We start from the raw sequence: 16,206 nt of genomic DNA, 5'->3' as shown, positions 1-16,206 counted from the left end.
TAAGATCATCCTGTGTATTAATAAGGTAAATTAACTCACATGCCCATTATTACAGTTCTATGAGAACTGTATTCCATGTAAATAAACAATATAAAACAACTCATGGATTAGATGTCCAGTGCATTAGGTTGGTACAGATGGACACTTTCCAAAAATTATAAACCTCAAACCAATTGCACCATAGAAAAAAAAAATAAGAATTATAAACATTCATGATGCTAAGATCAATAATAAGAATTAATATTGTAGTGAGAAATAAAACACCATTCACAGTACCGCATTTTATATATATATATATATATATATATATATATATATATATATATACATACATATATATATATATATATACACACACACACCGCTTTGCACCATGTCAGTATACATCAATTTTCACCGGGTATTGTTCATCACTAATATGTGTGAGAATCTACTAAACTATATGTACGTGCCTGGTACCAATTATCATCCAAAATCCCCTACCTCTAGATCCGTATCCCCTGTCTCTGTGACTCCGATCTCGCTGGGCAACTCGGCCAGGTCTGTGACCCGGATTAGCCCGTCATGTAGAAATATGGTCTCCTCCTTTACGGAAAGCCATTGAGCAGAGTCCCCTGCAGCCGCCTGCGACCCCATATCCTCCTCAGCAACCCCCGAACCACTCCCTCATCGTTGATACTAAAGCCCCACCCCGCCTGCTCCGGGCAACACACAGACCGGCGATAAGAACCGCAGCAGCACCTCAACTGTCAGCAAGGCGCCATGTTGGCTGGTCGGCACTCCCAGCATGCACAGCGCCGCCTGTACCTGGATGTGTCGCTAGGCTACTCATGGGGACAGTGTGGGTACAGGTACATATCAGTTTCTTGTCTTTCGTATCTATATTTGTGATGGCAGACGTGAGCACACACACTATATCTATATATATATATATATATATATATATATATATATATATATATATATATATAATGAATTGGATTTGTATGTCATATTTGCACCCAGGTGGTTGTCAACATGTGGATCAGCTATCTGGATATATATATATATATGTGTGTGTGTGTGTATATATATATATATATATATATATATATGTGTGTGTGTGACAGTTCACATATATACACACACACACACACATATATATATATATATACACAGTAGCGGACCTAGTCAACAGAGGGCCCTGGTGCAAAATACCCCCCCCCCCCCAAAGGTAACCCTGTAGTAAACAATAATAATAATGCTCTGTATAATAATTTTGAGGATAGATAGATGGACCTTCAACCTGCAGTAATAAAAGGATCTCCTGGATTAGGATTGAACAAATCCTTTACAGGCCTATGTATAGACTGGCAACTATGGGCCCCCAGTACTGGGGCCACCACACAGTATACAAAAGAAGTAAGTACATATAGTTTTGTGCAATATCACTTAAAGTGATTGTAAACTTTAAGGAATGAAAGCCCATTATCAAATAATACTCTTAAAATCAGGGGCACTTTAATTCATTAAAGTTTACGATGATGCTTATTTTTTAATATACTTACCTTTGCCTGAATCTGCTGCTTTCTTTAGCAGATTGATGACAAATCCGTCTTCCTCCAATCGTTGTGTGCCCCCTTTGGCATCCAGCTCGTGAGGCAACGCAACAATTATTTTAAAGCAGGATACGTCATCCATATGCTAATAAAAGCAGGAGATGCGGGGGGAGGATTGGTGTTGTGTTTACCATAACGCAAAGGTAAGCATTTTAAAAAATAAGCATAATTGCAAACTTTAATGAATTAAAGTGCCTCTGTTTTTAAGAGTATTATTTGATACTGTGCTTTAATTCATTAAAGTTTACAATCACTTTAAATGTCAAATCATTCAAAAGTGTATCACCTTACAGTAATTGGTTTACATCTAAGTTTTACAGTAGGTTATTTGCTCTTATGTAAAATTAAAGGAACACTAAATACATTTAACTAAATACATTTAATGCACCACTAACTATGGGTGCTACCATTTGGAACCTAGGTTGCACTGCAGGGACAGTGGGGAAAAAAAGTATTTAGTCAGCCACCAATTGTGCAAGTTCTCCCACTTAAGAAGATGAGAGAAGCCTGTAATTTTCATCATAGATATACCTCAACTATGAGAGACAAAATGTGGAAACAAATCCAGACAATCACATTGTCTGATTTGTAAATAATTTATTTGCAAATTATGGTGGAAAATAAGTATTTGGTCACCTACAAACAAGCAAGATTTCTGGCTCTCACAGACCTGTATCTTCTTCTTTAAGAGGCTCCTCTGTCCTCCACTCATTACCTGTATTAATGGCACCTGTTTGAACTTGTTATCAGTATAAAAGACACCTGTCCACAACCTCAAACAGTTACACTCCAAACTCCACTATGGTGAAGACCAAAGAGCTTTCAAAGGACACCAGAAACAAAATTGTAGACCTGCACCAGGCTGGGAAGACTGAATCTGCAATAGGCAAGAGGCTTGGTGTGAAGAAATAAACTGTGGGAGCAATAATTCGAAAATGAAAGATATACAAGACCACTGATAATCTCCCTCGATCTGGGGCTCCACGCAAGATCTCACCCTGTGGGGTCAAAATGATCACAAGAACGGTGAGCAAACATCCCAGAACCACACAGGGGGACCTAGTGAATGACCTGCAGAGAGCTGGGACCAACGTAACAAAGGCTACCATCAGTAACACACTACGCCGCCAGGGACTCAGATCCTGCAGTGCCAGACGTGTCCCCCTGCTTAAGCCAGTACATGTCCAGGCCCGTTTGAAGTATGCTAGAGAGCATTTGGATGATCCAGAAGCGGATTGGGAGAATGTCAGATGAAACCAAAGTAGAACTGTTTGGTAGAAACACAACTTGTCGTGTTTGGAGGAGAGAGAACACCATACCTACTGTGATGCATGACGGTGGCAACATCATGCTTTGGGGCTGTTTCTCTGCAAAGGGAACAGGATGACTGATCCGTGTACATGAAAGAATGAATGGGGCCATGTATTGTGAGATTTTGAGTGCAAAACCTCCTTCCATCAGCAAGATGAAACGTGGCTGGGTCTTTCAGCATGACAATGATCCCAAACACACTGCCCGGGCAACGAAGGAGTGGCTTCGTAAGAAGCATTTCAAGGTCCTGGAGTGGCCTAGCCAGTCTCCAGATCTCAACCCCATAGAAAACCTTTGGAGGGAGTTGAAAGTCTGTGTTGCCCAGCGACAGCCCCAAAACATCACTGCTCTAGAGGAGATCTGCATGCAGGAATGGGCCAACATACCAGCAACAGTGTGTGACAACCTTGTGAAGACTTACAGAAAACGTTTGACCTCTGTCATTGCCAACAAAGGATATATAACAAGGTATTGAGATGAACTTTTGATATTGACCAAATACTTATTTTCCACCATAATTTGCAAATAAATTCTTTCCAAATCAGACAATGTGATTGTCTGGATTTGTTTCCACATTTTGTCTTTCATAGTTGAGGTATACCTACAGGGAGTGCAGAATTATTAGGCAAATGAGTATTTTGACCACATCATCCTCTTTATGCATGTTGTCTTACACCAAGCTGTATAGGCTCGAAAGCCTACTACCAATTAAGCATATTAGGTGATGTGCATCTCTGTAATGAGAAGGGGTGTGGTCTAATGACATCAAGACCATATATCAGGTGTGCATAATTATTAGGCAACTTCCTTTCCTTTGGCAAAATGGGTCAAAAGAAGGACTTGACAGGCTCAGAAAAGTCAAAAATAGTGAGATATCTTGCAGAGGGATGCAGCACTCTTAAAATTGCAAAGCTTCTGAAGCGTGATCATCGAACAATCAAGCGTTTCATTCAAAATAGTCAACAGGGTCGCAAGAAGCGTGTGGAAAAACCAAGGCGCAAAATAACTGCCCATGAACTGAGAAAAGTCAAGCGTGCAGCTGCCAAGATGCCACTTGCCACCAGTTTGGCCATATTTCAGAGCTGCAACATCACTGGAGTGCCCAAAAGCACAAGGTGTGCAATACTCAGAGACATGGCCAAGGAAAGAAAGGCTGAAAGACGACCACCACTGAAAAAGACACACAAGCTGAAACATCAAGACTGGGCCAAGAAATATCTCAAGACTGATTTTTCTAAGGTTTTATGGACTGATGAAATGAGAGTGAGTCTTGATGGGCCAGATGGATGGGCCGTGGCTGGATTGGTAAAGGGCAGAGAGCTCCAGTCCGACCCAGACGCCAGCAAGGTGGAGGTGGAGTACTGGTTTGGGCTGGTATCATCAACGATGAGCTTGTGGGGCCTTTTCGGGTTGAGGATGGAGTCAAGCTCAACTCCCAGTCCTACTGCCAGTTTCTGGAAGACACCTTCTTCAAGCAGTGGTACAGGAAGAAGTCTGCATCCTTCAAGAAAAACATGATTTTCATGCAGGACAATGCTCCATCACACGCGTCCAAGTACTCCACAGCGTGGCTGGCAAGAAAGGGTATAAAAGAAGAAAATCTAATGACATGGCCTCCTTGTTCACCTGATCTGAACCCCATTGAGAACCTGTGGTCCATCATCAAATGTGAGATTTACAAGGAGGGAAAACATTACACCTCTCTGAACAGTGTCTGGGAGGCTGTGGTTGCTGCTGCACACAATGTTGATGGTGAACAGATCAAAACACTGACAGAATCCAGGGATGGCAGGCTTTTGAGTGTCCTTGCAAAGAAAGGTGGCTATATTGGTCACTGATTTGTTTTTGTTTTGTTTTTGAATGTCAGAAATGTATATTTGTGAATGTTGAGATGTTATATTGGTTTCACTGGTAAAAATAAATAATTGAAATGGGTATATATTTGTTTTTTGTTAAGTTGCCTAATAATTATGCACAGTAATAGTCACCTGCACACACAGATATCCCCCTAAAATAGCTAAAACTAAAAACAAACTAAAAACTACTTCCAAAACTATTCAGCTTTGATATTAATGAGTTTTTTGGGATCATTGAGAACATGGTTGTTGTTCAATAATAAAATTAATCCTCAAAAATACAACTTGCCTAATAATTCTGCACTCCCTGTATGATGAAAATTACAGGCCTCTCTCATCTTCTTAAGTGGGAGAACTTGCACAATTGGTGGCTGACTAAATACTTTTTTTCCCCACTGTATCTGAAGAAAAGTTACTGCACCTGTGCAAACACTTTGTCACTGGAATGCAAATAAGAGAGATTTCAACATGGCAGCACTGATAACTAGAGGGAGCTGGAGAATAACCTCAATACAAAACTCTTTAAAATACCCCATGGTTCTTTTATTGGATTCAAGCCAGGCAACATACTTGGTCAGGTCATAGTTTTCACTTTTTTCTTGTGTAAACACTCTTTCATGATTGGAGTCATCTTGCCAGGCAGTATTTTGGTATATTCACAGACGTTCATGGTGCCATCTATAAATGTCATCTCCCCAATATTTTTTACACTCACACAGCCCCATATCATCACACTTCCACATCCATGCTTCAATTTGGGACTATGTATTAATAATCCTGGCCAGGTTCCAACTAAACATGCTGGACCCCATCTGAGCTGGACAAATTTATTTTGGTCTCATCTGACCAAATAATTTGCTCCCAATTTACATCAGGCTTCTTTTCATGCTGTTTAGCAAAGATTAATCTTGCAGTTTTATGCCGAAGAGCAAGCAAGGATTCGGCTAGATTACGAGTTTTGCGTTAGGGTAAAAAAGCAGCGTTAAGAGGTCCTAACACTGCTTTTTTTTGCCTGCTGGTATTACGAGTCTTGAAGGTTTAGGGTCACCGCACACTTTTTTGGCCTTACCACAAAACGACTTACATAAACTTCGTAAAGTCTTTTTTCTATGGGACTTCCATAGCGCCTGTGACGAACCAAGGTTATCCAACCCTGCGCCAGTCACTTATTTGGTACAGAAAGGGTTATCAGCCCCCTTTTTCTGTCACCAATAGGTCACAATCTAGCCACACCAGGCAAGCTTGTGATTCAGTTTAGTGGGTGCAAAGGTTAATGACACTCCCTAGTCTGTACTAGACGTAAGAGAAATGCCCTAAACTCCCTTTTAATGCCACCCACACTAAACCAACAATCCTATAGCTCCAATACTGCCACCACTTAAAATTTATTAAAAGGAAAATCCTAAAAAAACCCAGACTTTACACATTAACCCTCTAAATACAATTTAGCAGAAAATAACCTAAATTATACAGTTCTAATATTCCAGTCTCTTTCAGTAACGTGGTTCAATTATTAGACAAAGGCCAAACTTAATAAAAGAATGATTTATTATGCCAAAAATATTATGCACAATGCATTATTAATAAAAGTTGGTACAAATAACATAACACATTAGCAAACAGTGTTTTAAAATAAAATAGGAGAAAAATAACAGACCTAATACTTCACTAGCTTATGAGTCTGCCTCCAGGCAGATGGGCAAGAAGAAAAGTTGTCACTCACGCTGTAGCAAGCAGCCTCCCATGTAGAATGAACCATTTCAGTGTTAACACCCAAGACCCTTATACTTTTTTTCCCCTAGATAAAGTTGCCTGACCACACCCTCCTGGGCAGGCTAAGAAACCCCCCTGTCTTTAAACACATATAGGCATTAAACCAATGTCCTTTTATTGGCCTCATCAGGATGTGGGGGGAGAAGCACTGTGGTATCTCTGGAGCTGACAGATTGACTCAATGCATACACAATAACCTTTGGAGGAAGGGTTTTTTAGAAACTATTTATGATGGGTTATGGCACTTCAAAGAAAACACAAACAAACCCAGTGCACAGCTATTTCTAAAAAAACAACTACCGGTTCTTAGTTCAAGCTACACAGAATTAACTCCTTTCTCAGCTAACTCCTGAGGTATTCGTGACACCTCCCCCAATAAGAGAGGCAAAAGGGAGTGGCTACAAGCCACTCCCGATGCGTATCAAAAGGAGCTTCCCCTTGCGGTGATAACGCCATTGCCAGACAAATCGCACATAGCAGTTGTGTCAGCAGGATGCCCTCCTTTTAAAAGTGACACCCTAGTTGCTCTACCCAACTGTTTTAATATATTGCAGGGCCCCTCCCATGCAGCCTGTAGCTGGTTCTGCCTCATGAGTGTTAGTACCAGAACATTTTGCCCCATCTCATATACTCCCTCTCTGGCAGTAAAATCCTGCAACTATTTTTGTGGGAATATGGCATCTCTTGGTTTTGCAGGTACCTCCCCCAATAAGGCTTGCATCTTATCCCTGGATAACACATCATCCCTTGTTACAGAGGTGCCTGTGAAACCTAGGGTCTTGCTACCTATGGTGTGCTCTCTGAACATATTGTGTGCTGTCAGTTGCTGCTTAACTACCATAGGATCTTGCCCTCCCGCTGGAGTAGAATTCCTGTACTCCTGCACTCTGTTATGGTTGGTAGGGAGTTGACTAACTTCCCCCCTCCTCTCCACTGTATTCTAACTGTTGAGCCTGCTGGGGACACTGATAATGCACATCTATCAGTGTATTTGCTGAATGGCACTGTGGGGCTGTGTAAATACACTTCTCTGTACTCCTCCCCCCTGTTCCTGCAGTCTGTGTCAGTCTCTGTCCCCTAGTCTGTGCAGTCTGTTTATAGGTCACAGCTGAGGTTACTGGGGTCTCTGTCACCCACAATCTTTCACACTCACTCTGGGGGTCCCTCAAAGAGTATCCTGTACCCTCCTCCCCCACACACTCTGAAATCTGTGGCTCTGCTGCTTCTGTCATAGAGTGTGCTAGCTTGCCCCTCTGCTCTCTCTCACAGTCAGTCTGCCACTTTGCGTCCTCACACAGAATCTGGGACCCTTCTGACACTGGTGCAGACAAGCACACATCTTCCTTTTGCCATTTATCCCAAATATTGTGTCTTTTCATGGGGAACGGAATTGTCCCTGGCAGAGACTGGCACACATCATCCAGCGGCCCAGTCACCCAGTCATTCACTCCCCCGTCAATCTCACCTCCTTCTATAGAATCCACTGATTCAATCACAGACAGACACTCACTCCTCATCTGCCTCTTATCACAAACAGTTTCTCCCTGTACAGTTAAACTTGGTTCAGGCACAGACAGACCCACACAGTCTATCTGCCTTTCTCCCCCATCAGTTTCACACTGTACAACTAACTGTAATTCTGCAGATACTGCTGGTTTAATTACAGGAAGACACACACCGTCTATCTGTCGTTCTCCCCAGTCAGTCTCTCCTCTTACAGATTCACCTCTCAGCACAGAAACCCCCAGTTGAGGCACAGCACTGCGCACACATGCACTCTGTCCTCCCTCCTGGTCATAATTTCTCTGAGCATTTTTACACACAGCCCTTTCCACATAATGGTCTGCAACTAATGTCACTAGGTCACATGTAGCATTGTCAGGCACATAAAGAGATAACAATCTACCCAAATCAGTACCCAGTAAAACATCATTAGGAATATTTTCAGATACCCCCACATTTCTTAAACCTCTCCCCGCTCCCCAATCAAGATATACACGTGCCATAGGCACTGCAAGTTTCATTCCCCCAATCCCTTTAACTGCTAGAGTCATTCCAGGGATAATGTTCTCAGAGTTCACTAGCTTTGGACGCACAATGGTCACTTCTGCACTCGTGTCCCTCAGCCCCAAGGTTACCTTGTCTCCAACAGTCACAAGTTGCAAGTTCTCATGGTTGTTTTCCTCTGGACAGGTAACAAACAAAACAGATGCTGGTACTTCTGAGGGATTACCCCCTCCAGCTGATTGCTCCAAGTTAATCCTCTCTGGGCAAGTGGAGCTGATGTGGCCCACTTTGTTGCAAGCAAAACATCTGCGGGTATGCCCCTGCCCAGATGCAGCACTCGCCCCTCCTTTCCCAGAGGGAGCAGACACACTAGATAAAGGCACAGCAGGTTTTGTGAAGGGGGGTCGTGCAGCAGCTCCCTTAGAAAAGGATTTCCTCCCATTCCCTGGTGACCTGTTGGCTGTGTAAAAATCAGCCAGCTCGCCAGCTTTCAATGCTGTTATGGGCTTCCGATCCAAAACCCATTCTTGAACCCCGGCTGGGCACAGCTGCATAAATTGCTCCTTCACAATCAAATCTTACAGCTCCTCCATAGTGGCAACTTTTAATCCTCTGACCCACTGTTTAAAGGCTGTCGTCAAAGTTCCCAACAGCTGCAGTATAGCTCTCTGACAAACCTTTCTGCAGAGAACGGAATTTCTTTCTGTACACCTCAGGAGTAAGAGTATATCTCCTCTGCAGTGCAGCTTTAATGGAATCATAGTCCTGATCAAACTCTGGGGGTAGTTCAGCAAACGCCTCCAGTGCAGGACCTTTCAGGCCAGGGGTAAGGTACTTGGCCCACTGCTCCCTTGGCAACTGGAACTGTCTGCAAACTTTCTCAAAGCTACGCAGGAATACATCCACATCTCCATCTTTCTCCAGAGAGGAAAAATTCTCTGCACGCACTCGGGGAGCAGGTGGGTCTCTAGGTTCACTAACCACAGGTGAGACCATCCCTCTCTCCAACCGTGCAAGCTGTAGCTGATACTCTCTCTCAGCCTGTCATTCAGCAGCCTGTCTTTCAGCTGCCAGAGCCTCTCTCTCAGCTTCCCTAGCCGCCTGTCTCTCAGCTGCTTCCGCGGCTGCCTGTCTCTCAGCTGCTTCCACAGCAGCCTGTCTCTCATAAAATTTCCTAATCAGTTCCATGCGCAAACTTGCATCCACTGAGCCCATATGTTTAAGAACAGTTTGCAAATAACAGTCCAATGTATGCCCCAGATCCTGATGAATCACTGCCCACAGCTGCAGACATCTCTCCTGAGACTTCAACTGGTGTGATTTGGCTGTTATCATATTCAACAAGAGCTTGTATTAGTAAATCTTTGTTCTTTGAACGTGTTGGAATATCACGCTCCTGGCATAGGAGCGTCAGTGTCTCTTTAGCTTGCTGCTCGTATGATTGCATAGCAAAAATAAAATAGAAAAGAAAAACAGAATAGGGAAGGGGACTGTTTGCAATGTGTGACTATATAATGCACTGAGTTTTAGCCTTTGGAAATTGTAAGAAACAATTTCTTTTAGTGCCGGGATTTTCACACTAGCAAATCCACACGCACTAAAATCTAATAATAAAAAAATTATCTACACCGCTGCCCACCAATTTGTGATGAACCAAGGTTATCCAACCCTGCGCCAGTCACTTATTTGGTACAGAAAGGGTTATCAGCCCCCTTTTTCTGTCACCAATAGGTCACAATCTAGCCACACCAGGCAAGCTTGTGATTCAGTTTAGTGGGTGCAAGGGTTAACCACACTCCCTAGTCTGTACTAGACGTAAGAGAAATGCCCTAAACTCCCTTTTAATGCCACCCACACTAAACCAACAATCCTATAGCTCCAATACTGCCACTACTTAAAATGTATTAAAGGGAAAATCCTAAGAAAAAACCCAGACTTTACACATTAACCCTCTAAATACAATTTAGCAGAAAATAACCTAAATTATACAGTTCTAATATTCCAGTCTCTTTCAGTAACGTGGTTTAATTATTAGACAAAGGCCAAACTTAATAAAAGAATGATTTATTATGTCAAAAATATTATGCACAATGCATTATTAATAAAAGTTGGTACAAATAACATGACACATTAGCAAACAGTGTTTTAAGATAAAATAGGAGAAAAATAACAGACCTAATACTTCATTAGCTTATGAGTCTGCCCCCAGAGAGATGGGCAAGAAGAAAAGTTGTCACTCACGCTGTAGCAAGCAGCCTCCCATGTAGAATGAACCATTTCAGTGTTAACACCCAAGACCCTTATACTTTTTTTTTCCCCTAGATCAAGTTGCCTGACCACACCCTCCTGGGCAGGCTAAGAACCCCCCCTGTCTTTAAACACATATAGGCATTAGACCAATGTCCTTTTATTGGCCTCATCAGGATGTGGGGGGATAAGCACTGTGGTATCTCTGGAGCTGACAGATTGACTCAATGCATACACAATAACATTTGGAGGAAGGTTTTTTCAGAAACTATTTATGATGAGTTATGGCACTTCAAAGAAAACACAAACAAACCCAGTGCACAGCTATTTCTAAAAAAACAACCACCGGTTCTTAGTTCAAGCTACACAGAATTAACCCCTTTCTCAGCTAACTCCTGAGGTATTCGTGACAGCGCCGGTATTACGAGTCTGTCCTGGGAGGCCAAAAAGTGAGCGGTACACCCTCTCCTGTCAAGAGTCCTACCGCATTTAAAAGTCAGTAGTTAAGAGTTTTATGCTACAACGCTGTAACATAAAACTCATAACTAAAGTGCTAAAAAGTACACTAACACCCATAAACTACCTATTAACCCCTAAACCGAGGCCCTCCTGCATTGCAAACACTAAAATAATCATTTTAACCCCTAATCTGCCGCTCCGGGCACCGCCGCCACCTACATTATATTTATGAACCCCTAATCTGCTGCCCCTAACTTCGTCGCCAGCTACATTATACTCATTAACCCCTAATCTGCCTTCCCCAATGTCTCCGCAACCTACCTACACTTTTTAACCCCTAATCTAATGCCCCCAATGTCGCCGCCACTGTATTAAAGTTATTAACCCCTAAACCTAAGTCTAACCCTAAACCTAACACCCACTAACTTAAATATAATTTAAATAAATATTCCTATCATTAACTACATTATTCCTATATAAAACTAAATACTTACCTGTAAAATAAACCCTAAGCTAGCTACAATATAACTAATAGTTACATTGTATCTAGCTTAGGGTTTATTTTTATTTTACAGGCAAGTTTGTATTTATTTTAACTAGGTAGAATAGTTACTAAATAGTTATTAACTATTTAATAACTACCTAGCTAATATAAATACAAATTTTACCTTTGAAATAAAACCTAACCTAAGTTACAAATACACCTAACCTTACACTACAATTAAATAAATTAACTAAATTAAATAAATTAAATTAGCTAAATCACAAAAAAACCCACTAAATTACAGAAAATAAAAAAACTAATTACACGATATTTAAACTAATTACAGCTAATCTAATAGCCCTATCAAAAAAAAAAGCCCCCTAGCCTAAACTATACTACCAATAGCCCTTAAAAGGGCCTTTTGCGGGGCATTGCCCCAAAGAAATCAGCTCTTTTACCTGTAAAAAAAAATACAAACAACCCCCCAACAGTAAAATCCACCACCCACACAACCAAACCCCCCAAATAAAATGCTAACTAAAAAAACCTAAGCTACCCATTGCCCTGAAAAGGGCATTTGGATGGGCATTGCCCTTAAAAGGGCAGTTAGCTCTTTTGCGGCCCAAAGCCCTAACCTAAAAATAAAACCCACCCAATACACCCTTAAAAAACCTAACACTAACCCCTGAAGATCAACTTGCTGTTCTGTAATTTAGTGTTTGTTTGTTTTTTTGGTGATTTAGCTAATTTAATTTATTTAATTGTATTTAATGTAGGGAATTTATTTAATTGTAGTGTAGTGTTAGGTGTTAGTGTAACTTAGGTTAGGTTTTATTTTACAGGTAAATTTGTATTTATTTTAGCTAGGTAGTTAGTAATTAGTTAATAACTATTTAGTAACTATTCTACCTAGTTAAAATAAATAGAAACTTGTATAAAAATAAACCCTAAGCTAGCTACAATGTAACTATTAGTTACTATTAGGTAAGTATTTAGATTTAAATAGGAATTATTTAGATAATAACATAATTTATGTAAGAACTTACCTGATAAATTAATTTCTTTCATATTAGCAAGAGTCCATGAGCTAGTGACGTATGGGATATACATTCCTACCAGGAGGGGCAAAGTTTCCCAAACCTTAAAATGCCTATAAATACACCCCTCACCACACCCACAAATCAGTTTAACGCATAGCCAAGAAGTGGGGTGATAAGACAAAAGTGCGAAAGCATAAAAAATAAGGAATTGGAATAATTGTGCTTTATACAAATAAATCATAACCACCACAAAAAGGGTGGGCCTCATGGACTCTTGCTAATATGAAAGAAATGAATTTATCAGGTAAGTTCTTACATAAATTATGTTTTCTTTCATGTAATTAGCAAGAGTCCATGAGCTAGTGACGTATGGGATAATGACTACCCAAGATGTGGATCTTTCCACGCAAGAGTCACTAGAGAGGGAGGGATAAAATAAAGACAGCCAATTCCGCTGAAAATAATCCACACCCAAAGTAAAGTTTAAATCTTATAATGAAAAAAACTGAAATTATAAGCAGAAGAATCAAACTGAAACAGCTGCCTGAAGTACTTTTCTACCAAAAACTGCTTCAGAAGAAGAAAACACATCAAAATGGTAGAATTTAGTAAAAGTATGCAAAGAAGACCAAGTTGCTGCTTTGCAAATTTGATCAACCGAAGCTTCATTCCTAAACGCCCAGGAAGTAGAAACTGACCTAGTAGAATGAGCTGTAATCCTTTGAGGCGGAGTTTTACCCGACTCGACATAAGCATGATGAATTAAAGATTTCAACCAAGATGCCAAAGAAATGGCAGAAGCCTTCTGACCTTTCCTAGAACCGGAAAAGATAACAAATAGACTAGAAGTCTTTCGGAAATTGTTAGTAGCTTCAACATAATATTTCAAAGCTCTAACTACATCCAAAGAATGCAATGATCTCTCCTTAGAATTCTTAGGATTAGGACACAATGAAGGAACCACAATTTCTCTACTAATGTTGTTAGAATTCACAACCTTAGGTAAAAATTTAAAATAAGTTCGCAACACCGCCTTATCCTGATGAAAAATCAGAAAAGGAGACTCACAAGAAAGAGCAGATAATTCAGAAACTCTTCTAGCAGAAGAGATGGCCAAAAGAAACAAAACTTTCCAAGAAAGTAATTTAATGTCCAGTGAATGCATAGGTTCAAACGGAGGAGCTTGAAGAGCCCCCAGAACCAAATTCAAACTCCAAGGAGGAGAAATTGACTTAATAACAGGTTTTATACAAACCAAAGTTTGTACAAAACAATGAATATCAGGAAGATTAGCAATCTTTCTGTGAAAAAGAACAGAAAGAACAGAGATTTGTCCTTTCAAGGAACTTGCAGACAAACCTTTATCCAAACCATCCTGAAGAAACTGTAAAATTCTCGGAATTCTAAAAGAATGCCAGGAAAAATGATGAGAAAGACACCAAGAAATGTAAGTCTTCCAGACTCTATAATATATCTTCCTAGATACAGATTTACGAGCCTGTAACATAGTATTAATCACAGAGTCAGAGAAACCTCTTTGACTAAGAATCAAGCGTTCAATCTCCATACCTTCAAATTTAAGGATTTGAGATCCTGATGGAAAAAAGGACCTTGTGACAGAAGGTCTGGTCTTAACGGAAGAGTCCACGGTTGGCAAGAGGCCATCCGGACAAGATCCGCATACCAAAACCTGTGAGGCCATGCTGGAGCCACCAGCAGAATAAACGAACATTCCTTCAGAATCTTGGAGATTACTCTTGGAAGAAGAACTAGAGGCGGAAAGATATAGGCAGGATGATACTTCCAAGGAAGTGACAATGCATCCACTGCTTCCGCCTGAGGATCCCTGGATCTGGACAGATACCTGGGAAGTTTCTTGTTTAGATGAGAATCCATCAGATCTATTTCTGGAAGTCCCCACATTTGAACAATCTGAAGAAATACCTCTGGGTGAAGAGACCATTCGCCCGGATGTAACGTTTGGCGACTGAGATAATCCGCTTCCCAATTGTCTATACCTGGGATATGAACCGCAGAAATTAGACAGGAGCTGGATTCCGCCCATACCAGTATTCGAGATACTTCTTTCATAGCCAGAGGACTGTGAGTCCCTCCTTGATGATTGATATATGCCACAGTTGTGACATTGTCTGTCTGAAAACAAATGAACGATTCTCTCTTTAGAAGAGGCCATGACTGAAGAGCTCTGAAAATTGCACGGAGTTCCAAAATATTGATTGTTAATCTCACCTCCTGAGATTCCCAAACCCCTTGTGCTGTCAGAGACCCCCACACAGCTCCCCAACCTGTCAGACTTGCATCTGTTGAAATCACAGTCCAGGTCGGAAGAACAAAAGAAGCCCCCTGAACTAAACGATGGTGATCTGTCCACCACATCAGAGAGTGTCGTATAATCGGTTTTAAAGATATCAATTGAGATATCTTTGTGTAATCCCTGCACCACTGGTTCAGCATACAGAGCTGAAGAGGTCGCATGTGAAAACGAGCAAAGGGGATCGCGTCCGATGCAGCAGTCATAAGACCTAGAATTTCCATGCATAAGGCTACCGAAGGGAATGATTGAGACTGAAGGTTTCGACAAGCTGAAATCAATTTTAGACGTCTCTTGTCCGTTAGTGACAGAGTAATGGACACTGAATCTATCTGGAAACCTAAAAAGGTTATCCTTGTCTGAGGAATCAATGAACTTTTCGGTAAATTGATCCTCCAACCATGATCTTGAAGAAACAATACAAGTCGATTCGTATGAGATTCTGCTAAATGTGAAGACTGAGCAAGTACCAAGATATCGTCCAAATAAGGAAATACCATAATACCCTGTTCTCTGATTACAGACAGAAGGGCACCGAGAACCTTTGTAAAAATCCTTGGAGCTGTTGCTAGGCCAAACGGCAGAGCCACAAACTGGTAATGCTTGTCTAGGAAAGAGAATCTCAGAAACTGAAAGTGATCTGGATGAATCGGAATATGCAGATATGCATCCTGTAAATCTATTGTGGACATATAATGCCCTTGCTGAACAAAAGGCAGGATAGTCCTTATAGTTACCATTTTGAATGTTGGTATCCTTACATAACGAATCAATATTTTTAAATCCAGAACTGGTCTGAAGGAATTCTCCTTCTTTGGTACAATGAAGAGATTTGAATAAAACCCCAGTCCCTGTTCCAGAACTGGAACTGGCATAATTACTCCAGCCAACTCTAGATCTGAAACACATTTCAGAAATGCTTGAGCCTTCGCTGGATTTACTGACAAGGGAAAGAAAAAATCTTTTTGCAGGAGGCCTTATCTTGAAGCCAATTCTGTACCCTTCTGAAACAATGTTCTGAATCCAAAGATTGTGAATTGAATTGATCCAAATTTCTTTGAAAAATCGTAATCTGCCCCCTACCAGCTGGGCTGGAATG

The 16,206-nt window shown here is 41.0% G+C and overlaps 1 protein-coding gene across 1 annotated transcript in view; it reads right to left on the bottom strand.

Moving 5' to 3' along the window:
• The window catches only part of HECTD4 (HECT domain E3 ubiquitin protein ligase 4), a 666,929-nt gene extending 666,159 nt beyond the window's left edge, over positions 1–770 (bottom strand). The window contains exon 1 of the mRNA XM_053699752.1: positions 484–770. Within this exon, the coding sequence (XP_053555727.1) occupies positions 484–636 (153 nt within the window). The 5' untranslated portion in view covers positions 637–770. The remainder of the gene's footprint in view (positions 1–483) is intronic.
• Positions 771–16,206: the final 15,436 nt, after the last annotated feature.

The sequence above is a fragment of the Bombina bombina genome, chromosome 2, assembly GCF_027579735.1.
Source record: "Bombina bombina isolate aBomBom1 chromosome 2, aBomBom1.pri, whole genome shotgun sequence".
Lineage (NCBI taxonomy): Eukaryota > Metazoa > Chordata > Amphibia > Anura > Bombinatoridae > Bombina > Bombina bombina.
This window is presented reverse-complemented; position numbering and strand designations above follow the sequence as displayed.